The sequence below is a fragment of the Typopeltis vanoorti genome, chromosome 19 (assembly GCF_054136105.1).
Source record: "Typopeltis vanoorti isolate ZY-2024b chromosome 19, IOZ_Tvanoo_1.0, whole genome shotgun sequence".
NCBI classification, from domain to species: domain Eukaryota; kingdom Metazoa; phylum Arthropoda; class Arachnida; order Uropygi; family Thelyphonidae; genus Typopeltis; species Typopeltis vanoorti.
In genome coordinates this window covers 72,122,944-72,149,727 of record NC_143567.1, presented here as the reverse complement: position 1 = coordinate 72,149,727, position 26,784 = coordinate 72,122,944, and the positions used below count along the sequence as shown (strand labels likewise).

Sequence of the window (26,784 nt, the reverse complement as noted above, 5' to 3'; positions counted from 1 at the left end):
AAAGCCAGAACAGGCGATGCTAGGCCTAAATCCTTGATACGCATGATGATGCGTATCAAGGATTTAGGCCTTGTTCACTCTCCCACCAAATCTTATCCACACATAAACAGCTACAAGACCTATAGTATGTGAATATATGTATAGATAGTTTGGTGGGAGAGTGAACAGCTTCCACTAATGGAGAGGGGAACTAAAAGGTTACATTTTTTTTTAGTTAATTCAGGGGACCAAGAGGTGACATGTTTAAGTCTTTTTAATGTTTAAAAATTAATCTTTTAAAATTAATCTCTGAGTAACACATCCAACTTTATGATTGTATTCAGAGGCATTATCTTTATCAGCTCTGGTAATTATTATGTTTTTGTTATGGCATAATTTGTAGTCTTGAGAGTTGGTTGCTAGAGAGATTTCTTTTAGGAATTAAAGCTTCTGTAAGCATCCTGATATTGTTGTCAATATCTGGAAAGAGAATGCAGATATGTCACATTCTAGGTGTACTGTGCAGGTCTGTAACAGGACTTGAAAAGGGCCTACAGCAAAGTTGTGCCCAAGGTACCAATGGCTGCAGTTTTTAAAAAGAAAGGCTGAAAATATGGCTGAGAATTAGAACTACAAAGGTTGTCTGTCATATTTATTGATGCGTTTTTTTTTTCTTTTATAAATTTTTTATGAGCCTGTTTATCAGAAATATCAAAAAAAGAAGCACTGGGTTGAGAATAGGACAAAACTAATTTCTATTTATTGCCACTTGGCTATTTTATGAGGAGCAGAAGTCTGTTCACATAGCAATGCAAAGCTAGCACTTTTGTAGATTCAGAGGACTTTTAGTGAGCAGAATTTGGGATTTTTTTAATGACCCAGGCAGGTGTATTTCTAGCATTCCTACATCTTTTTAGTAAGACTAGCAGATATGTTTGCTGGATAAATGGAGTTTCCATTTATCCAGCAAATATTTTTTTGCTCTGCATAAGTAAATTAAACCTTAACATTAGCTTCAAACCAATATCTAAGCCTAAATTCACATCTGATATTTCTTCTTAAGAAGAAAAGTTCAGTTTTGAGGGCAGTAGCATGAGTAGAATTCCCCAAGTTATGTTATATGAAGGTATTGCCTGATTTTCTATGGAAGGATGTTTCATTGAGGAAGGTTATCTAAATGAAGTTTACTCACTGATACTAGAGATTCTTCAAAACCTATCTGGATAAAGAAGGTGAAATTTTTCCAATGAGGGCACTCTAATGGAGATTTTTTTTGTTGATATTTTGTTATTTTCAGAGGCTTGTTGAGTATATTTATATTTTTTCTTGAAAGAAAAAAATTGTATTTTTGTTGTGATTTTTTTAAGTCCGTATTACCGAAAACAAGTATCAGTAAAAGAAAAAAAAAAAAAATTCCAAGAAAAAGAAAACAATTAGTTTTACTAGATCTGTAGAAAGATATGGAAATGTAATGCAAGCAATGTTTATCAATCTGTTACAAATGACTCTTACCTTTATATTCTTATTTTTCAGCTCATATAATACATTAATATGAGTTGCATCATAAATTACTTTCTGGATACCAATCTTCAGAATATTTTCAATTCTAGCTGAAGTTTCAGAAGATTTTAGCAAGTCATATTCTATTCCTTTTTTCTCAGTTTCCATTAATTCTTTTAAAAGATGCTGACCTGACAGATATAAAAGTTCATTTTCTGCTAAAACAAGAAAGTAGTCCCATAGAGGCAAAAGTTGTAAATGAACAGCTAATTGACTTGAAGTTATTTTTGAAGGAAATAAACCCTCTCCTTGATTTTCTGGTTCCTTCTGATTAGAGGGTATGCTCCATAAAGATGCTTCCTGTAATTGTTTTCGAACGGTAGAGATATCACCTTTTACTAGAAGAACAAATAAAGTGTCAATTAACATTAAAGCACTACAACACATTTTATAAATTAAAAGTAATGAAAATAGCTCAAGCAAAATGCTTAGGAAGAAGTGTAACAGCATCAATCCAACTAGACATTTTCTCTCTGAGTTTTTCTAAATAGGTGTTTGAAAAAGATCCAGAGTTAGACCATCAGGATAAAAATTACAAATTCCTTCTTGATATCTTCATTTTATATACACTGATCATCTGTTCACATGATTTTTCTCAGAATTCTTATATGTGGTCAATAGTCTGTGATCAATTGTTTTATTTCTAACATAATTCTCAAATCCAAAAGTCAAAATTAGTTTAAACACTATTTGTATACTAAGTCTTTTTGCTCATTTCTCTCTTATTCTATATAAATTAATTCAAGTGGTGCCACACCATACCAGATTTGCTTATTCTATTGGGATTAGATAATTCAGAACTCCTGATCTGAAGACCAAATGTTACTATGTCAAGCCACTTCAACTTTCAATAAGTAGGGTGGTATATCACACTGTGTGCTGAAATTTATCTATCATCTCAAGATATTCATAAAATATCAATGACTATGCAGGGATGTGAATACATAGCAAGTTAATTAGAGAGCAGAGTCAAACCAAACAAAGTCCAAGAAGAAATCATTAATACTTGCAGAAAAACATAAAAAGTTATAATTGATCATGCTAATTTATAAATGGCGTTGTTATATGACTATTATAATTTTACTTCATGCTTTCATACGGAAGGTAAAGAAGAGAATATTCATAGAAGACAAGAGAATTTTAAATATAGTACACTGTTCATTTATGTCATGACACAGAACAAGAGGTTAGGTGAATTAATGCTATCTTATCTTCATGAAGTAATATGTTTAAAAATGTATCTGTTATCTTGTGGAACTCAATACCAAGATGGTTTTGAAAAATAAAGTCTTCTTCTTCTTCATGCATTACATGTAATATCTGTTGCAAACAAGACTTCATCTTCTTTAATAGTATCTTTTAATCTTTTTCTAGGTCTTCCCATTCTTCCCTTATTCTTTGGTTTCCAACTATAGACTTGTTTTATTATTTTATCTTCACTTCTTCTCTCCACATGTTCAATCCATGTTATTCTTCGGGTTGCTATCCAATTGTTTATTGCTTGTATTTCACATTGTTTTCTTATATCTGTATTTTTTATTTTATCTAGTCTAGTTTTATTTACTATTTTTCTTAATATATTAATTTCACCTGTGTTTAACATTTGTCTTGTCTTTCTAGTGTCTGGTCTTGTTTCTGCATTATATGTCATAATAGGCCTGATTACTGCTTTATAAATTCTGGTTTTGTCTCTACTCTAAGATGCTTATTTTTCCATATTGTTTCATTCAAGCATCCTAATATTCTCGCAGATAAAGTAAGTATTGTATACAATCAGGTAGCCTTTCCCCACCTTTAAAAAGTAGTAACAGTGAGACTACTGTAAACAATAACTAATTAGTTAGTGCTGATGATGCTCTCTAGTTGGAAAGATCTGGGCTGCAATTCCATTTAGGATGCAAAGGATCTTTATGGCATTTTTCACATGAAGGTGAGGTAGTAGGTTTCAGCAGAATTTCCTCCTGAAATTCAAGAGTTTCATCTCACAAAAAATGGATAAACCAACCAGAGAATTCATGCTCTGACAAACAGAACAGTCCATGCAGATAACTTCCCTATCATGATATAGTAATGAGGTTTATGTAACACAAAGTTTCTTGGCTGTAACTGGCCACTGAGCTTAAATACATTAATGTGAGGTGTTAATGCATCTCCAACTCATCACACTATTTCATTAATTCTTGTAAACAGTACAAGCCTATGGGAAAAAAAAAAAAATCTGATTTAATATTATGCGCAATAAAGCTACTGTTGCAGTACAGATCTGAATTATCAGGACCCTTTCTCCCTCCTGTTACAGCCAATTTTGAACTTGCCCAACTGTGAAATTCAAATATAAAATCATGTTTATATTTAATTTTTATTATATAACTAGGATTTTAAACCTTCAAAACATTTTTTTTTAAAAAAAAATTGAAAGCAGGAATTTAATTGATTAAACGATTAAAATAATTAATCTATAAGCTATTTTCTTAAATTGATTAAAATCATATACCATATTTATCCTAAATGAATACTGAAAGGCTTAAAATATATGTGATACAATATTCCTTAAGTTTCGAACACAATACTTCAAATAAAACTCCAATGGTTGGAAATAAAACACAATGAAGATTTCAGAAAATCTGGTAAACTGATCATCATGCATATTAAGGATTTAGGCCTAGCGTGGCCTGTTCCGACCTTAGAAGTCATCGTTGAATTGTTTAAGAGGACATCCTGGTTTTCTTTTTCCTAATAATCTTTCTATTTTCATTCTTTGAATGTGTTCCATCCATTTATGTTTATATTTTTTAATTTTTTCTATTACTGGTTCTTGGTTTAATTCTTTCATAATTTCTTCGTTTCTTTTGTTATCAAATAGAGTATACTTCGCAGTTTTTCTCATAAACTTCATTTCAGCTGTTATTAATCTTTGTTTGTCTTTTTGTTTTATTGTCCATATTTCACTTCCATACAATAAGACTGGTAGGGCTAATGTATTGTATACTTTTAGTCTGGTTTGTTTTTGAACTAGGTTTGGTTTAAATATAAAGTTAATTACACCTGTTATTTTTAAATATTTTGCAATTTTTATGTTTATATCTTTTTCATTTTCATATGTGATCATACATCCTAGGTAGATAAATGAATTCATCTGTTCTAAGATCTTGTTATCTATTATTATCTTAGTTCTTGCTGGATCTTGTCCTTTAAAGGCCATAGTTTTTGATTTTTCTGTTGATGTTATCATACCATAATCTTTGGCTATCTCATTCAGATCTAAAATAGCTTTCTGTAAGTTATCTTTAGAATTTGTAATTATTATTTGGTCATCAGCAAAAGGAGAGTGTTTAAGTTCACAGTAGGAGAAAGTTTAATACCTTGATGTAAATTTTTATTCCATTTTATTATTATTTCATTTAGGTAAATATTAAAAAGAGTTGCTGAGAGGGGACATCCCCGTCGGACCCCTTGGTTTATCTCTCTCGTATATGATAGCTCATGATTTAATCTTATTTGTATTTGATTATTTTCATATATACTTATGACAGCTTTTAGGTCTTTCTTGTAGAAAGGCTTATACTTGGCTGTACATGATTATTGAATTACTTAAAGAATTCACAACGTAAATTGGAATATAAATTAAATATACCTTTTAGGATATTATTTGGTATTCGTCTTTCTTTTAATATGTTAAATAAAATGCTTCTTTTAACTTTGTAAAATGCTTTTTCAAAGTCAATAAATGTAATATGTGTTTCTAAATTGTATTCTCTTCTTTTCTCTATGATTAATTTTAGGCAAAAGGCCGGGTCTATACATGATCGTCCTTTTCTAAATCCATTCTGTACTTCTAAAATAAAGTTTTTGGAATATTTCATTAGTTTGCTATTTAAAAATTCTGCTATATATTTTGTAACAGGAATTTATTATGCTTATACCTCTATAGTTTTCAGGGTCATCTCTACTACCTTTTTTAAAGATAGGAATCACAATTGCTTTTTTCCATTCTATTGGGGGGTTACCAGTTGACCAGTCTGGTAAACTAAAATTAAAAATTATACTGGGGAGGGGGCTTTTGCTTTGTCTCATGAACAAAAACTGGTGGAACTTGGGCTTAAAAAAGATGGTATACAATATTCCTAAAGTGTTGAACTCAACACTTGAAACAACAATAAAATATTCTTTCCCAGAATCCACACTGGCAAGAAATAAAAGACAACATTCAGAAATTTTTCTAAATAAAAATAATAAAACTAATCATACACCATAAAGGGGAAATTAACAATTATACTGAAAAATCTTTTGTTTTGTTACATAGCTATTACCCACCAATTTTACTTGCATTCAGTGCTGCTTATTTAGCTTTATATTTCAACTCTGGAAAAGCCTCTCTTCAATGTTCAGCTGTAACCAGTATAATAAATTCAATTGTAATAGGGATAAAAATTGAATTTTCAGTAACACTGTCCCTAATTTGTCAGACATCTGTAAATTCTGTTCTTTTTTTTTAAAAAAACCTATTTATGCATATTAACCCATTCAGTTTGGTCATTCATGACAGATGACTGCTAGGGTGTATGATTGCTAAGTGAACTAGCATATTCACAGGTGTATTAATTTCATGTGTTCTATGTGTTCTATGAACAGTTTATCTGATTTACAAGAGAAAATAATGCCCTAAATTCAGATCCAATGTGAGATTCAAAGCCCTGATCTTTCTAACCAACAGATACATATCAAATAGTCTTTGTAATTGCACCAAGTTGGTGATAATAAGTTGATGTGCTCCTTACTCATATACATCTAAAACTAGTAAATAGTAAATTAATTCCATTGTACATTCTTATTACATTTAATACATGGAAAAACTTTCTAAATTAGTAAAACATTAAACAAACCTTTGTTTAAACTTTCATAATCTGTTTGGGTTGATGATGTATATAAAGCTTGGGCTAATTTGGCTGTCCATGATTCACCTTTTTCTATCATCAGAACTATTTGTGATTTACATAAACTGGACTTTACAACATCTGCTAAATTTACAGCTAATGACAACCTGTAAATTTATAGTTAATTATTTAATAAAAAAAATCCTTTTTATTCTTAATAGTTATTTATTTATTCAAAATAAACTTCCATATTTCATATCATAACCAGCTTTCTTGGCTTATGCACTACATTAAAATTATTCATTAATTTTACATTACTACATTAAAATACCTCTAACACCAAAGAAATTAGATACAATAGCCACATGCAAAGTAGAAGATATGACATTTACTAGGAGCAGAGTTATGGAGGCCAAAACAGGTAAGTAGTGTAGTGATATTAGACCATTTATAGACAGGTTGTAACTATCGGCTACCCTTTAGTAAGATAATGATATTTCTTACCACAGTGTAATTCAACCATTCTAAGTGAATCACTGGTAATGCTCTGTCGGAAGAGGAAATTAATTGCTACTATGTGAAGTGTTTTTGATTAAGTATTATGTGAAGAATTGCTTTTTCAGCTGTCATTTGGTGAATTATCATTCAATGAAACAGTTAACAATTGATAGTTTTCAGAATGCCCAAAGAAGAGCAGCTTGCAATTTAGTCACCATGCACAAAAACATTATTACAAGTGGGGAAAAAAAAAGGAAAGAAAGAAAAAGGAAATGATACAGTTATCCTATATACCAATGAGAGGGAAGGAGAGAGAGAGAGAGAGAGAGGGAAAAAAAACCTTCATATATCTTTAAAATTTAAAAATCAGAAAATTAATTTTAAAAGGTGTATTACTTTGTAAAATTACTAGTTTTTATCATTTAATGAATTTCCTATAATATTCATTATCAATATAATAAAACAATTTTCCCTACATTCAAAATAAAGTTCTTATATAATTTTAAAAATACATCAACATTCAACAAAAAAAACTTCACAAGTTAACTCTAATTAAACCTCTAATTGAAAAATATTTAAATTATTTATTTACAAATAAAAAAGGAATAAATACAAATGATAATTTTCCATAAATGAAATCATCTTCTTGTTTTCACTTTACACATATAACTGAACAAACATTCCTAAAGTAATTATAAAATACAAGAAGAAAAATTCTCCTTGTCAAAGCAGGGAAAGAAAAATTTATCTTCAGTCAAAACAGACAGTTTCCATATAGATAATTAAATAAGATAGCACCCACCTCTAAATGATGAAATAACAAGAACTTGTGAAATTCATTTTTGACTCATAACACAACTGAGGAATTGTCTTGTACACAAAAGATCTCATTACTGGAAACTGATAATGCATGTTAAAATAATGTTCTATGACTTTACATCTTATTTTTCATTGGATCTAATATTTTCAGAGTCCAATGAATGTCTCTCCACACTATTGTAAAACACAAGTGTGGGATGATACCATGCTCATAAAATGACACCATTTTTGCTGAATTCTATGGAATAACAGATATCAACAAGTGGTATACAGTGTGTGAATCTGCCAGATTTAAGGTAACCAGTGGTGCACCTCAGGGTTCATTCCTTGGGCCATTATTGTTCAATCTATACATTAATGATATCAAGCAGGGTCTATCATCAGATTTGCAATTGTTTGCTGATGATGATGATGTGAAGATAGGCAGGGCAATCAGGAATGCTACTGATATTCAGCAATTAAAATGATTTGAATAGACTGGAAATCTGGTCAAACAAAAATGGCTTACAGTTTAATGTTAGTAAGTGTAAAGTTATTCACTTTGGCATGATTAGAGTTTTAGCGGCATATTATATTAGCAAGGTTATGCTACAAGAAACTGAAGAGGCAAGGCATCTTGGTGGATAAGAATTTAAAGTTCAAAGGTCAGATAGCAAAAGTTGCAAATACAACTCAGAGAATAATTGCTATGTTGAAGCGAACCGTGACATGTAAGGATAAGGAAGTAATTTTGCCTCTTTATAAGACTTTGGTAAGACCACACTTGGACTGTGTGCAGATTTGGTGTCCTGGGTTCCAAGGGGATAAAGAAGCTGTGAAAAGGGTGCAAAGAAGAGTTACAAAGATTATATCTGGATTATGGGATTTAGATTATGAGGACAGATTGCGAGTATGTGGATTACAGACTCTGGTTAACAGGAGAAAGAGGGATGATATGACAGAGGTCTATAAACTTTTGAAGGGTGTTATAGCATTTCAAATGATGAAATTTTTCGTTATATGGAAGGTGGGGAGAGAACAAGGGGCATCTATGGAAGTTAAGGTTGTTCTCAGTCAAGAAAGAGTTAAGAGCTAGGTTTTTCTCCCAGAGAGCAGTGAGTGAGTGAACTAATTTGCCCTTATGGGTAGTGAGTGCATCTAGTATAAATGAATTTAAGGGAAGGTAATAATAGCTGGGTTGGGTAATTTACAGCCTCCGTCGATGAGTCCTTGGCTCCCTGGAAGTCTCAGATAATAATAATAATAATAAAGAAGCAGTTTCTAGAGATAAGTTTAGGTGTGTGTGCTCTCTCTTTATTTATTTATTTTTTATTCTTATTTAAGTTCCAAGAATACCTTTCAACTTGAAAAAACTATAAACAGAACATATGGGGAAAAAAGATTTTTTTTCATTATTCATTATAAATATTATATCATCACCAAATTCTTGTATAAAGTTTATCCCCTCCAAAATATCTTTCCTCATGTTCCCTATTTCAAGGCTTTTGCAATATTGAATTTACAATCATTATCCTTTGCCCACAATGGCAATTTATTTAAATCATCTTGCAGGATATCTTCATCACCTTTATCAATTATTGCCCTCCCCAGTCAGCAAACAGATAAATATCCCCCTCCTCCTCTAAATATTAATATATGAATTAAAGAGTAGTAGCCATAGTACAGAACCTTGAGATATGACTAGTCACTCTCACTCTTCTAGATTCCACTCCTCTATATACTACTTTCTGGTATCTGTCAGTCTGCCCCCATAAGCTTCATATCCATTCCCATTTGCTCCAATTTTTGTATTAGTTTTCTTGTGGTATTCTGTCAAATGCCTCTGTAAAGTCCAGCAGTATCATGATATAGTTATTTCCCTTATCTAATTCTGCTGTCGCACTGTCATAGAACATTAGTAAATTACTAAGGCAGAATCCACCTTTTACCATGCCATGCTTCCCACCACAGATAGTATTACTATCTACTCATTGTTTACCATTAACCAACTTTTCCAATATTTTAACAACCACTCCTTATATATTAATTGGTCTGTAGTTTTCTACCTCTCATGCAGCCACCTTTATGCAATGGAACTATCTTACTCTCTATCCACTCCCTTGGAAGCTTCAGAACTGAAACTTAGACTGAACAATTTCATCAGTAGCAGTGGCAATTCATCTTGCACATTCATTGAGCACACAGGCTGACATGCCATCCAGTCTAACTGCTGTATTCACATTGATATTTCCATATGCTGAGAACTCCATCTATCTCAATTTTGACATCAGACTGTCTATCAGCAACTGCAAAATCTCCACCTGGATGTTATCATTTTGCAAAATGAACATTCAGCAACTTTTTTTTTTTTGCTTTTGTCATCTTTTTTGCCAACTCGTCAATCTGCCAAGAAAGGGTTTATATTGAGCTATAAAGCTGGTAATTATGACAGAGTTGGAAGGCATCTTGGATTAGTGCCATGGCTCGAGAAGCTACAAGGAAAAAAATGTCAGTTGTGCATGGGAATTGTTTGAGAAAAGCAGTATCAGGCTGCATTTCATAGTAAGAAATGCCAAATCTGATTATGAGAGGAAAATTAACCAAGTAGGCCAAAGTAAATCCAAAAGAATTTTTTCATTACATAGCAATTCATCCTTCCATAGTTATTCTTTCTCTTACTTGCTTTGTAATGCAAAAATCTCTTTTGGATTTACTTTGGCATGTTTAGATAATTTTCTCTCATAATCAGAATTCTCCTTTCTTACCATACTAGTCACTCTTCTTGCTCGCTCATGTTTATCACTATAAATTTATTTAATTGAACCTTGCAAATATGTCTAAGAGAAGTTAGATATATCTATAATATAAAAATTATACATAAGTCTTTAAATAAATTGGTATTAAGTAGTTTCAGTTCTGGAAAGTGCAGGAATTAGAAAATGACATTCAGTCATCGAAATCTGGATGAGTTTGATGAATAATAAACACTGACCACGATTTTAAATTGCAAGAAATGTATCTCTTCATCATGAAGTTCCTTTAAATTTGCAAGATTATTCGAAAATCATGTGAAGGCATTTCTACATCAGCCAAACATGAACAAAAATGATTCCATATTAATTTCTCACATTTGGGAGACATCCAAATGAACATTTGTTATCAAAGCATGATGATGTGTTAAATCATTATGCAAATGACAAAACTCGTAGAGAATTTTCAACTAATAAAACATTTTTTCTTTTTAGGGATCTATATACTGAAATTCAAAAATTATATCCAAACCAGAGAAGTCACAGAAAAGTATAATTATGGAAAGGAAAATCACAGGAAATATAACAAAAGAAAATTACAAAAATAAAACACAACAAAAGAAAATTGTGGAAAATAAAAACAGAAGAAATCACACGAAGATATAAAATGGCAAAAAATCATACACTGACAAGAGAATACAAAAGATTTCCACGAACTACATAATGCACATAAAACTACAACATGAAAAAGTTCAAATGGATACCCTAACAGTAAAGACATAAGAAAGAAGAGTATGAAATTATAAAAATCTAGAACATTTGAATTCATTTTTACAATTAAAATCAAAACTGTAGGCCAAAAATTCTAAATTAGAAATTTAGAATTTTTTTGCCTTATACATGAGTGTTTCAAAAATAAAACAAGCTGTTACCCAAACAATTTCCTAATTTTACTCAAGATTTGAATTAAAGAAATATCATTTAATTGAAATATATTTCTTTAATTTATGGTTCTAGCAAAACAGTATCAATTTATGCAGACTGTACATCATTGTGCCTTTATCCAATCAGGAACATGCCATTCACACACCAGCTGCATCTGTCATTTTCTCAATCCCTTAGGCTGACTAATGGTGAATAATATATGCACGTAAACACAAGAAAGATATTTAATTAACCAAATATTTCGGTCTGGAAATAGCAGACCATCTTCAGTGGCACTACAAGAACAGTTTTAAAAAAATACAAGGTGGAATACTAACAATAGATCATTTAAAAATAGAACAAGCCATGTGATGTTATATTACTAAGTATTAAAGGGAATATTTTTAAGCAGAGACATGATTGAAATAAAGATATTAATTAATAATATTAAATAAATAAAATTAATATGAGAGGTGGGTCAGAAGTAAAAGACTTGACCAAAGACTAGAAACCACAGATATGAGAGTCCTCAGAAAGATTAGAGGCGTGAACAGATAGCATCAATGGCAATATCATATTAAAAATGAGGATATTAGGAAAGAACTTGACATTGTCAGCATCCAGAAATGCATTAGCAGAGCTAATCTCAGGTGGTATGGTCACTTAAACAGAATGGGCAAGGAAAGATTAGCAAAACAAGTGTTCTCTGCCAGGTTGGCAGCAAAATGACCCAGAGGAAGACCAAGATATAGGTGGATTGATACGGTACAAAGTGCCTTAGACGATAGAAATATAAGATCTGATAATGTTGGAGTCTTAACAAGTAACAGACTGATTTGGAAGAAAATTGTAGATAGCAAGTTAGTAATGATGTAAATTTTTCATGTAGTACTATCATACCCTGTACACTCCTTGAGGGTACATGTCAGGAATTTGATGATGATGATGAAATTAATATGAATTAATGAGTTATCCTGATTAGACTTTCCCAGATTTTTGATATAGATATACAGTCATTCTGATTCAGGTTAGGACGATGGAGTAAGGCCTCTACACTTTCTTTGAATAAACGTTCAAATTTATAACGGGATCTATGTAAGAGGTGAGTTTTTGACCAAAGGATGTTGTGGTTAGTTTCAATCCCATGCTGAGCCAATCCAGATTTTTCAGGTTTGTTGTGATGAACGGAGGATCGATGTTCTTGGATTCTTTTTTCAAGAGAACATCCAGTTTGTCCAAATGAGGAGGGATCACAGTTGCAGGGAATTTGATAAACTCCAGGAAGAGATATAGTTGAGCGTTTGTCTTTAGGAGAAGGAAAATGGGAAGATAATTTGTTAGTAGGTGAATACGTAGCAGTTAACTCATATTTCTTCAGAATTCTTGCGATAGGTTCTGAAATCCCAGAGATGAAAGGAATTGGAACTTCTATTGAATCTTCATTGTTTTGTGGTGGATTATAAGGATCGAGAAGATGTTGAGTACTCTTTTCGGAAAAGCCATTGAGTTTCATGTGTTGTTGGATAGTAGAAAGTTCTTTCTGTAGAAAATTAGAAGTAGAACAATTAGTTTTGGCTCTTCTGATAAGACATTTTACGATTCCTGTTTTTTGACAAGGATGATGGGCTGATTCTTTAAGAATATAACGACCTGTGAACGTTGGTTTCCTGCAAACCGTAGTTGTAAGAGTATTTGAAGGTGACTGGATGAGGAGAACGTCTAAAAAAGATAACTAATTGTTCTACTCCTAATTTTCTACAGAAAGAACTTTCTACTATCCAACAACACATGAAACTCAATGGCTTTTCCGAAAAGAGTACTCAACATCTTCTCGATTCTTATAATCCACCACAAAACAATGAAGATTCAATAGTTCAAGTTCCAATTCCTTACATCTCTGGAATTTCAGAACCTATCGCAAGAATTCTGAAGAAATATGAGTTAACAGCTACGTATTCACCTATTAACAAATTATCTTCCCATTTTCTTTCTCCTAAAGAGAAACACTCAACTATATCTCTTCCTGGAGTTTATCAAATTCCTTGCAATTGTGATCTCTCCTATTTTGGACAAACTGGACGTTCTCTTGAAAAAAGAATCCAAGAACATCAATCCTCCATTCATCACAACAAACTTGAAAAATCTGGATTGGCTCAGCACGGGATTGAAACTAACCACAACATCCTTTGGTCAAAAACTCGCCTCTTACATAGATCCTGTTATAAATTTGAACGTTTATTCAAAGAAAGTGTAGAGGCCTTACTCCATCATCCTAACCTGAATCGGAATAACTGTATATCTATATCAAAAATCTGGGAAAGTCTAATCAGGATAACTCATTAATTCATATTAATTTTGTTATTTAATATTATTAACTAATATCTTTATTTCAATCATGTCTCTGCTTAAAAATATTCCCTTTAATACTTAGTGATATAACATCATGCAGCTTGTTCTATTTTTAAATGATCTATTGTTAGTATTCCACCTTGTATTTTTTTAAAACTGTTCTTGTAGTGCCACTGAAGATGGTCTGCTATTTCCAGGTCAAAATATTTGGTTAATTAAACATCTTTCTTGTGTTTACGTGCATATATTATTCAGTCTTTATGTCACAAGTATCCTTAAAACACCTGAGTAAAGGTGACTTATGTTCATCAGTTCTGTTCCCTTCCTCTTTGTAAATGGAGGTGATCAAGTTAACTGACTGCTGTAAGTTTTCAGCTTATTTGTCATTTTAATAGTAAAGACTACATACTATGAAGATTTCAGGTAAATGAAGTTAATTTGATTTAAAGTTAATCTAACATTTTGAAATTTAAACATTAATTGTGGATTTTCATTTTTATAATTTTATATTATAGTTACATCTTTATCTCTCATTATTGTTTGCATTTGTTGTTTTTCATGTTGCCATTATGTGTGGTTCCTTCAAAACCCTTGTGTTTTGTTATACAATATTTCCCCTCATTTCCTTTGTTCTGTTTTTATGTGATTTCTATTGTTCTGTTTCCTACCATTTCCTTTGTTATGTTTTTTGTGACTTAATTTGTGCTATTTCCTGCGATTCTTTTATTTCTCATAATTTTCTTGTTCTGTTTCCTGTGATTTATTTCTCATAATTTTCTTGTTCTGTTTCCTGTGATTTATTTCTCAAAATTTCTTTTCTTCTATTTCCCACAATCCCATTTGATACATTATTTGTGATTTCTTTTGATTTATGGGAATGGAGCATGTAGGAGGGGGGGGGGGGGTATTCTAACTTTACTACAGCAAACCTTGCACAATAAAAAACAATGTCTCTGGTAACAAGGATTTGCTATAGCAATCATCATCATCTATGGTCACAAGGATTTGCTATAGCAATCATCATCATCTACAAAAGTTTGGAGGAGAAAAAAATTTTTTCTTCAACCTTTTGGGCACCTTGCTTAATTGCATATTTTAGTCCATACACATGGATTAAACAAATATAAAAATATGGCATATTTCAGAAAGAAGCCAAGGGCCAATTCAGGTTAAAATATTCTTTGCAACGGTAGTCATCAATCTCAATGTGCTTTTTTTATTGCATATTAAAAAAAATGTCAGTTCTTACTATACTAAACACCATAACAAACTCACTCATTATCGTAAACTACTGAGAGGTCCTGACCAAATCTCAGAACAATACTATTCAAAACGAAATTCACTAAGGTCAATTATTTTTGTAGCCTTTATGAGTGTGCTACAGTAACAGTTGACTGTACATATATAAATGTATATAAACATTAGAATGTGCTAAATTTTAAAAAATATTTTAAACACATAAGTCTAAAAAATTCTTATATTAATTTATATTTGAGAATAAAGGTTATCAATTTTAACCAAATATTCGTAAATTAAAAAGCTAAAGAAATAATATTGCTAAAAAATAATATAAATGTATGATTCAAACCTTTGTGCCTCAAAATATAATTCTGCACTTTCCTGAATAGGTAGAGGAAGTGGACAACCTAATATTTTTACCAATAATGGTCTTGTTGGAATACTCTGATCCAATTTTAGATCCTCACTAATACGGGATATCAACACTTCCACTTCTGAAGATAGGCTATTTTAGGATAAAGGAGGAAGATAAAGTCATCAGAAATGTGAACATTAAAAGAGTATTAATGTTTTTAAAAAATATAGGAATAATAAAAGTTGATAAACAGCAAAGAAAGGTAGCAAACAATGTGTAAATTAACAAGAAATTTCAACAAGAATGGTTTTAATTGAACTGCAAGCACTGTCTCTTCCAATGACTTTCTTATGTAGAAGCAATCCGAGTTAATATTTGTAAGGCTCATCCTTAAATTATGTAACACTCTTGAGAGTCTAAGAATAATATATGTAACAGAAACCTTCAAAACTAGTTTCTTTCTTGCATGTGCATGATACAATTTTTTTCTGATAAAATTTAGATGTATGAATTGGCAATGCAATAGCAAGTCCAATCTGAAAAACTATTTTTGGGTAAGTGGATCTTCAAATTTCATTTAAAAAATAACACAAATACACAATATTAGCTGAATATTGTTTCATTGATCACAAGAGTTTCACTGATGGCAACATGGTTTATGAGTTTATGAGAAATTTTCAAGTGAAGATTAGATCCTCACATGCTGACAGTTTTCAAAGATTAGCTATTTGCAAATGCTAACAATAAAGCTGCAACCAAACAAAAACTAGTCTGATAAGGGAAGGTAAGAAATGTATGGTAAAAGCACCGCATATAGTTTTTATTACATGACACCTACAACGAATCCTTAGACTCACTGTAGGAGGGCATATTACTCCACAACACAATAACTCACCATCTCACCTACTATAATAAATTTAGTTTATTCCTTTATCCAAGTGTAAGCAAACAAAGTTTGCACCCGAAAATATTTTCAGGACTGAGGAAAGGTAGTGCAACACAAGGCAACTCAGAGCAAAGGTGGACCAAGCTATCATCACTCCTATCTCAGTATCTCCCATAATGCAAAACACATCTCCTTGCGTATATGTATAATGTTATGCATTAAGGGAAGGGCCACTACCCAGACTAGTTTCAACCTTTATTGAGGTCTCATCAGTGGGAGCCAGGCCCAGAGGTGGAGATACCAGGCAGAAGCAACAGCGAGGTCATCTTTACCTATAGGAGTTGCCAAAAGGTGTGCCACCTAATTATTAAATTACTCTGGATTTAGAGAAAGATGTTGAAAGTTTATTTTGCACTTGGTTAGACTATAATAAATTTAGTTTAATCCTTTATCCAAGTCAAAGGTCAAAACCGGTCTGGATAGTCGCCCTTCTCTCAATTCATAACATTACACATATCCGCAAGGGAGATGTGTTTTGCATTATGGGAGATACTGAGATAGGTGTGATGATAGTTTGGTCCACCTTTGCTCCAAGTTGCCTTGTGTTGCACTACCTTTCCTCAGTCCTGAAGATATTTTCAGATGCAAACTTTGTTTGCTCACACTTGGATAAAGGATTAAACTAAATTTATTATAGTCTAACCAAGTGCAAAATAAACTTTCAACATCTTTCTCATCTACTAAATCCTCTTACTACACACACACACACACACAACCACCATTAATACACCACATTTACCACCCAACACAACCAATAACAGTATTTTTTGTCTGTCTGTAAAACTGTGTGTATCCTGTTGGCTGATTTGCCTATATGTGGGACAAAAAATTTCCAAGACCTGCTAGCTCTATATGAGATCAGCTAACTCACCTTCAATTGAAAATTCCCATATAAAGTTTCTCTTGTAAAGATGAAAATCAAACTTTAAAAACACTTAAGATTAAAGATTTAAATATTAAAACAATTTAAAAAAAAAAAATTTAGGAAATAGGAAGCAGCATATAAAACCTATTTTTCACTTTACCTGTACTACTGAATAAGCACATCACATGCAATTATCTAAATTGATCTCCAAAATTAAATCTATATATACTAATGCAAAAGGAGATAATAAAATAATGAAAGAGAAAAGTAATAATAATAATGTTTCCTCATATAAATAATTATTATATTTCTATAAAGAAAATGATGCAGAATGGCATCATGAGAATAAATTTAGCAGTTTTTTTTTAAAATTTATTTATCATATACACATGCATCCCAATGGAGTTAAAAGCCTAATCCTGGGTAACACACAATAACCATTATTGGCAGAATACCTACTATATTGTTTCTCAAAATTATTCATCAAGAAAGCACTCACTACTATTACTAAATCACTTAATCACTTAAGGAATTGACAACGTAGATAAGAATATAAATTAAATGACACTTTAATAAATATTTCCAATATTTCACCAATGTCATGTTGCCATCTTCAAAAGGCACTTGCAAAAAAGGCAAGTGCATGTAAGCACTACAACACAGTAACTGAGAATGAAGTGATGAAGCTATTGTTCTTCTAAAAGTCCCGATGGTGCCCCCTAGCAGGCTAAGTAGGTGTTCTTGGCCGTTGGGCTGAAGGTCTGCTGATGTAAGCCTCCCAAATTTGGGGAAGTTTCATACAACCAAATTTGTTGAGGTTTGTAGTTATCACCAAAGCAGATAAGGGAAATGCAACTGTAGTACTTAGCCAAAAGGACCACACAGGTAAGCTTAATGCTCTTCTATTAGATCGGGCTACTAACCTCCCTATCGAATACAATCCCACCAACTCACAAATCAGAAAACTTCACAGGCTCCTTAAGAAAGTCACTTCTTGGTCTGTAGAAGTTACCAACAGATTAAAGCCGTTTAACTCTATATCCCCCCCCCCCATTTATGGACTCCCAAAAATGCATAAAGGAAATGTGCCATTATGTCCTATAGTGGATGGCATTGATTCCCCTACATACAAATTAGTTAAACATTTGGCCAAAACACTAACACACTATACTGGCAACACACCATCACACATAAAAAACTCAGCCCACTTCAAAGCCAGCATAGAAAACCTTACATTCCAACATACTGACATAATGGCCAGCTTTGACGTCTCCTCCTTATTCACAAATGTCCCACTCAAGGAAACTTTAGAGCTAATCCAAGCTAAATTTTCTCCTGATCTCTCAGCCCTATTTCAGTTAACAATGAACTCAGGCTATTTCATTTGGCAGGGAAAATTCTACAAACAAATAGAGGGGAGAGCCATGGGTTCACCCTTTCCCCACCCTTGGCCAATTTCTTTATGGAGACCTTTGAAGGAAAAGCCTTAGCCTCTGCCCCACAAAAACCAACCGTATGGCTTCGCTACATTGATGATGCGTTTGCTATTTGGCCACATGGCTCTGATACACTCCTCTTCTTTTTAACACACTTAAACAACCAACACCCCAGAATCAAGTTCACTCTGGAAAAAGAGAAAAACAACAGCCTCCCTTTCCTAGACACACTAGTCATCTGCCAGCCTGATGGAAACTTGGATTTCTCAGTTTATAGAAAACCCACCCATACAGGCAGGTACATTCACCAACAACCCCCCTCCCCCCTCACAACAATATGGAGTGGTGAAAACACTGTACAACAGGGATAAACTAAACGTTCTAACGACAAGGCCCTAAACATTGAACTAAATCACATCCTCAACACTTTCTCAGCCAATGGCTACCCCCCCCCAAAAAAAAATCCAAAAAATATTGAAACCCAACAAACCACAACCTCCCCCCATCTTCACAACAAGGATTACTCTAAATCCATTACCATTCCCTACGTCTGAGGCACCTCGGAAAAAATTACAAAAATCTTAAAAAAACATGACTTGATCTCCTATTACAGACCATACAGAAAATTGGCATCCCTTATCCACTTAACTAAAGACCAACCACTTCCCCTCGACCTACCTAGTGTATACCAGGTCCCTTGCAGCTGTAAACTGTCTTACTTTGGCCAAACAGGCAGGACAGCGAATATCAGAATTTTGGAACACAAGGACTACATCCGGTTTCACAAGTACAGCCACTCTGGTCTTGCAGACCATGCACTGGATACACGCCACACGAAAGACTATTCATGGAATCAGCCTCAGTCCTAAGAAACTCTCCAAACCTCAACAAATTTGGCTGTATGAGACTGCCCCAAATTTGGAAGGCTTACATCAGCAGACCTTCAGCCGAACGGCCAAGAACACCTACTTAGCCCGCTAGGGGGCACCATCAGGACTTTTAGGAGAACAATAGCTTCATCACTTCATTCTCAGTTACTGCATTGTAGTGCCTACGTGCACGTGCCTTTTTTTGTAAGTTCCTTTTAAAGATGGCAACGTGACGTTGCCGAAATATCGGAAATATTTATTAAAGTGTCATTTAATTTATATTCTTATCTACGTTGTCAATTTCTTAAGTGATTTAGTAATGCATAACCAATGTATAAGCTTGTCTACGAGACTGACTACTATGTGGCAAATCTATTCCACTTACTCCCTAACTCCAAGCAAAAAATCTAGTCCTTACACCATTACTAAATACATTCTTACACAACTACCCGAGGCAGCTCCTTGTTCTCTCCTGTCCAGGCATTTTGGAAAATTGGAACATTTCTTTAGCACATCTACTCTATAAAAACTCTTTTACCAACTTACATGTTTCTCTCAATATCCCTCTTTTCTGCCTATTCCTAAACTTTGTAATCCAACTTTCAGTCTATTCTCATAGAGTACAATCCATTTGGCTGGGTTTTTCACACACACACACACACACACACACACACACACACACACACACACACACCATTCTTTTTGTTTCAATGAAGGAAGAGCAAGGAATTTAGTCAAAGTCAAATTAAAATATAGTAAATTTGGCTTTAAATGAAGCAGCAACATCAAACCGAAGTATGTTAGCATCATCACTTGAAAAACAAGACATACTGCACTTCAAATTATACATAAAATCAAGATATGGAATGCTTTTAGGGATGACAGCAACACTGTATCCTTTAGCAATTGCTCGATTCCCTACATAAGTCAAAGGGTGTCCATCCATCTATTTGTTGGATAACATCAAATGCTGTATGGTTATTCGGATGCTCGGTGATGAGCCACACCAGACCTTGCCAGGTGGTCCTGTTGTATACTTTTCTGGAGATCAGTCACTCCAGACACACCATCCATCTATCTCATTGATGTGCTGTCGGCTGCTAGGATGTCAGTCAGTCCGACACTTACGACAGCTAAGAAAGATGAAAATGTGCAATGACGCGAACCAAGAACTCACTCCTTCCTCTTTTTCCAAGAACTTTATCTTCCATTACTGTTTTGAGAAGTCCTCCTTCCAATGTGTCCAAAGTATTTCAACTTTCTTCTGTCAATATCCTTGAGGAGTCTTAAAAGTCTACCAATCCTTTCTAATACCCATCCATTTATCTGCCTTTCAGTATACGATATGAAAGGGTATCCAGAAATGTTAATTACCCACTTTTCTGTAAGGTTTCCAAGAGTACATTTCTGTTCAATATAATAATGAATCATTTATTAATCTCAATTAACAGCACCTAACATGTGTTCCTCTCTATCATGACAGCAAGAGCTTCTGAACCCAATGAAATCATTAATGAACTAACAATGGCTTTATAACTCTCACCATAATCAAAAGAAAACTGGAGTCAAACAATTATATATCCAAGGATAGCACAATAGGACAAAGAGTTCTAATCTCATACATTGCATTTCTGAACTTACTTCCAGAATCTTGAAGTTTCTCTCATTTATTTATATTCATTCATTTATATTTCCCAATTAACGTAATTTCTAATCTGTCAACTACAAAAGACAAACCTTTGTCTCTATCTCCAGCCAGTCTTCATTAGAGTCCTTGTAAGTGTAGTTTACCATACTCTTGACAGAGTTCATCATTAGTGAATATCAGTACTACATTTAGTATCTTAAAGCTCAACACCGAGTGCGTCCTCAGGTGGAGGATTGGGGAACGTCCTTCAAATATGGAGGCTAGCTCTGACATAAGCAGAGCAATCTGGAGAATAAGCAGCCATGGACCAACAGTGGCTAAGCTATCAGGGCATGGGAGAGCAGAAGTGGCAGCTCTATCTCACTTAAAACCTCACAAAGCCCAACGACAACTCAGTGACATGGTGAGTAGTGCCGTCATTAAATAAGCACCTGCTAGGGCCACTGCCCCTGACAGTGGGAAGCAGCATTGTCAGTATTGACACAAGGTTGAAGCCAAATGATGACAGAAAAGCTTGCGATCAGAGATTTGCAGATGGCAATATGATTATATTGTGTATGTCTGCAATACTGCAGAGTAGAAAGTAAATGGAGAAACTACCGCTCTACCTTATCTCCAGAACAACAACCATGGCGAGCAAACTCTTACAATTGGCTCTGAGCTCCTGGCGTCCCTAAAATGGAACAGGGGTGTGAAGAATCTCCATGCTCAAAATGGTATCCACTCTTTTAAAATCGCAACTTGAAATGTCTGAACTCTATATGAAGCTAGCAAATTAAGAAATACCACAAGAGAAATGAAGAGACTGGGCATCTGGATTTTGGGAATTTGTGAGACAAGATAGCCAGGATCTGGAAAGTGTCAACAAGTTAATATGACAATGTATTACTCTGGGAATGATGAGAACAAACATCGACATGATGTAGCTGTAACAGTAGATGAAGAAATCAATAAATCAGTAATAAATTGGATCCCACTTTCTGAAAGGATAATGCTGTTACAACTTAAGGGAAACCCTATTAATATAAATATCATAGCTTATGCACCAACAGCTGAAAAAAGTGAAGAAGAAGTTGAAGATTATAAAATCTTCAACTTCTGCAGGATAGTGAAAAGAGCTCATTTGAGGCTATTTGGTGTGAGATTGAGACTGGCAGAACAAAATATACAGTTGGGTGCTGCTATAGACCAGGTGGATGGAATAGATGGTGGAGATAGTTGCATAAACAAATTGATGAAATGAGTGGAAGGAGGGTAATTATTATGGGGGATTTCAACTATGGTAACATTGATTGGAAGGAGGAGAGGACACATGTGAGGAAGGAAATGGATTTTATTCAATTATTAAGGGATAACTATCTGAGACAGCATGTAATTGAAAATACTAGGGGTTTGAGAGTGCTTGATAGAGAACTTCCCATGGCTGTTCCTTCCACTTGGTTGTAAAATTTGTTTTGACATAAGAAACATCCAGAGTGCATTACAAAATCAAATAACTTTATAATGTTTTGTGGGAAGATGTCAGCAAGTAATTCTAAAGTCTCTTTGAGAGGTACATTCGTATATAAAGATTCTATATCAAAGCTAACCATAAGATCTGTAGGTTGTAATGTGATATTTTTCAATTTATTTAAGAAATGTGAAGAGTTTTTTAAAAAAGAGCGTGAGTTGCCTATGTGTGATTTCAATAATTTAGATAGATATTTGGCTATGCGATAAGTAGGAGAATCAATACAATCCACTATAGGGCGAAGAGGAATATCTGTCTTATGTATTTTAGGTAGACCATAAAACCTGGGAGGCCTTGCAAAATGAGTTTTTTGCTTTTTAATCATGTCTACATCCAATCTTCTGACCTTATCTAGCACAGGGAGTTTAATTTCTTCAGTGTTTATTTATTTAAGAAATCTCTTTGGATTTCTTAAATAAATTGAAAAATATCGCATTACAACCTACAGATCTTATGGTTAGCTTTGACATAGAATCTTTATATATGAATGTACCTCTCAAAGAGACTCAAGAATTACTTGCTGACATCTTCCCACAAGACATTATAAAGTTGTTTGATTTTGTAATGCACTCTGGATATTTCTTATGTCAAAACAAATTTTACAACCAAGGGTGGAAGGAACAGCCATGGGAAGTCCATTCTCTCTCCTGCTCTAGCCAACTTGTATTTGGAACATCTAGAAGAAGTCCTGTTCTCATCCATATTCCCTCAACCATCCTTTTGAGTTAGATATATAGACATCTTTGCTGTATGTCCTCATAACAGAGACTCCTTACCTTCCTTTTTAAGCAGTATCAATTCCTTACATCCTCGTATAAACTTTACCATGGAGATTGAAAAAAGACAACGAGTTATCATTTTTAGACATCCTCCTCATCTGCTCACCTTCAGGTATTCTTACAACAACAGTTTACAGAAAACCAACTTTCACAGGTCGTTATAGTCTCAAAGAATCTGACCATCATCCTTGTCAAAAAACAGGAATCATAAAATATTTAATCCGATGAGCCAAAACTAACTGTTCAACTTCTCATTTATTACAGAAGCAACTTTCGACTATCAAACATCACATGAAACTAAATGGCTTCTATGAAAAGAGTACACAACATCTTTTCGATTCTTACAATCCAACACAAAACAGCAAAGATTCAATATGTCGAGTTCCAATTCCTTACATTTCTGGGATTTCAGAACTAATTTCAAGAATTCTGAAGAAATATGATTTAATAGCCACTTATTTTCCTTCTTCTAAAGATAAACGCTCAACTATGTTTCTACCTGGTGTGTATCAAGTTCCATGTAACAGTAATCTTTCCTACTTTGGACAAACTGGACGCTCTATAGAAAAATGAATTCAAGAGCATCAATCATCCATTCAACACAACAAACCTGAGAAATCTGGATTAGCTCAGAATAGAAACGAGTCACAACATCCTTTGGTCCAAGACTCTCCTCCTACACAGATGTCGCTATAAATTTGAACATTTATTTAAAGAAAGTGTGGAGGCCTTACTTCAACGTCTTAACTCGAATCGTAATGACTGTATATCTGTATCAAAAATTTGGGAAAGTTTAATCAGGATAACACATTAATTTTTTTTCCTCCCTATATTAGTCTAATGTTATTTAAGATTATTACATGAATTTCTGAATTAATATCTTTAATTTAATCATAACTCTGATACAAAATGTTTACTCTTTTAATACTTAGCGATATGACATCAGGTGGTTCGTTCTATTTGTGAAGGATCAATTCTTCGTATTCCACCTTGTTTTTTAAAACTATTCCTATGTAGCCACTAAAGATGGTCTGTAATATTCAGACTGAAATATTTGGCAAATTAAATAATATTCTTGTGACAATGTGTATATATTTTATAATCCTAATGTCATAAGTATCTTTAAATAATCAGAAGTTGAAGAGTTTTATGAACAGTTAAAAGAGATTAAAAACCTAACAAAGAAACATGAGATAAACACAGTGATGGGCGACTTCAATGCAAAAGTGGGCAGAGGGGGTGATGGAGAAATTTTTGGAGAACATAGCTTAGGGCACCAGAAATGAACGAGATCACCTAGTCCAGTTCTGTCAGGAAGAAGATCTAACAATAGCAAACACCTGATTTAAACTTCCACCCAGAAGACTGTGCACTTGGAAATCGCCTCAAGATAACTGACCTAACATTGTCAGAAATCAAACTGACGACATACTGATAAATAAAAGATTCCATGGTAGTATAAAGAGTGCAAAGACTTATCCTGGAGCAGATGTCTCATCAGACCATAATCCCATAGTTGCAGAAATATGTCTCAGATTAAAATCAGCCAAAAAAATCACAAAAGAAGAAAAAGAAAATTGATGTAGAAAAACTAAAAGATCCAAAGATAAATAAAAGAGCCAAGACACAGCTTAACCAGCTATTACAACAGATTAACATAGAAGAAAATGAAAGAGTGGATTCTCTTTGGAATAGCTTAAAGAATGCCATCAAAACAACAAGTATCGAAGAAGTAGGTTATGGAAAAGATTGACATCAACTGGGTATATATTAGTTGAAGTAATTTATTTGATACTAAGTAAAAAATACCGACAAGTTTCGCCAAGCTAGCTGTTTGGCTTCTTCAGGGTGAATTAAATAGATACAAAACAACTTAAACACTAAAACTGTTCATGAAGGAATGAACCGAATACAATTGTATTTTTTACAAATACAGAATGCATACATCACACGCATGGAGTGTGTATGAAATCAACTTTTGTTATGTAGGAACGTTCTGTAATTAGCAGGAAGATTTGACTGTGGCGTGTTTAAAGATATTATGAGGGTCTTCCAAATATCAGCCAGAATTAACCCTTGTTTCTGTTGAGGTTGTGTTTAGAATGGATTACTGTTATGGCTTCTTTTATGATTCTGGAGCGGAAATCTTCCTCTAAATAGGGCATGGAGCTTTGTCCAATTCTATGGTATGGTTTGTCCTGGAGAAATGAAGTGCTAATCCCGAATAGTCTTCTCTGTTGTTGTTTACATCTCCTACATGTTCTTTTTTTCTGATTTCCAAACTTCTAGAGGCCTGATCAATATAGTTTAATCCGCATGAACAAGGGATGTTATAGACACCAGCATGTTTGAAGAAGGCATGACTGTCTTTCGGAGATCTTAAAAATTGGCGGATAGCCTTTAAAGGTTTAAAAGTCACTCGTATTTCATGTGCCTTGAAGAAGTAGGTTATATTATCATCATCAAATTCCTGCTATGTACCCTTAAGAGGTGTACAGGATATTATAGTACTACATGAAAAATTTACATAATTACTAACTTCCTATCTACAATTTTCCTCCAATTTTCTCTTTTTGACACAAGAAGAATGTACAAAAACAAAGACCTAGCCAAATATAGCAATCCCTTGATTAATCTGCCCCTGATTAGTGTGTCATTTTTTTTCTAAACCCAAATCCCATTAGTGCGCCTCTAAAATTCGATTAGTGCATCTATATACATCTTTAAAATAAATATTACAGATTTTGAACATTTTTTATCTATACATTTTTATGGCTAACTATTTAAAAAAAAAATCACTCACCAGGATGAAATACTTTAGTTACCAATTTAAAACATTTTACAAAGTTATTTTTTAATAGCATACTGCACTATTTCCATGTACACTATGTTCCAAATTTACTGCCAAACATTTTGCTGATCATAACCCGTGCCTACTTTGCAACTGTTTTCCTTACTTTTTTATTTTAAAGTATTTTCCCAATCTTTCATCACAAGTAAAAGAATAAGTGAGCAGAAAAGTGGAAGTGTGAAAAAGATTTGAAAAGTAATCTTGTTAAGAGAAAAACTTGAAATAATAAAGAAAAATGAACAAGGCGAGTGAAGAGTAAAGATAGGACAAGAACACAAAAAATGAGTGAATCAACTATAAGAGGAATTTTAAGCAAAGCTGCTGAATACGAAAAGAGAAAGGTAAGGTTGCTTCAAGTTCATCATGCATGCACCCGAAATCAAAGTATTATAATGATTGAATTAGAGAGACTTCTTTCTACATGGATCAAAGATTGTAACCGAAATCACATTCCGCTAAGCACTGACGTCATTAAATCAAAAGCATTAAGTTGTTTGCAACCTTAAAAGAAAGGGCTATCAATGATGGAAAAGAAGAATTCCACGCTAGTGCTG

At 33.4% G+C, this 26,784-nt stretch overlaps 1 protein-coding gene across 1 annotated transcript in view; it reads right to left on the bottom strand.

Moving 5' to 3' along the window:
* LOC150096239 (midasin) overlaps nucleotides 1-26,784 on the bottom strand; it is a 1,081,806-nt gene that overhangs the window by 350,260 nt on the left and 704,762 nt on the right. Inside the window, exons 53-55 of the mRNA XM_090409469.1 lie at nucleotides 15,321-15,476; nucleotides 6,423-6,580; nucleotides 1,492-1,877 (exon numbers count right to left, since the gene is read on the bottom strand). Coding sequence (XP_090265595.1) covers nucleotides 1,492-1,877; nucleotides 6,423-6,580; nucleotides 15,321-15,476 — 700 coding nt within the window. The remainder of the gene's footprint in view (nucleotides 1-1,491; nucleotides 1,878-6,422; nucleotides 6,581-15,320; nucleotides 15,477-26,784) is intronic.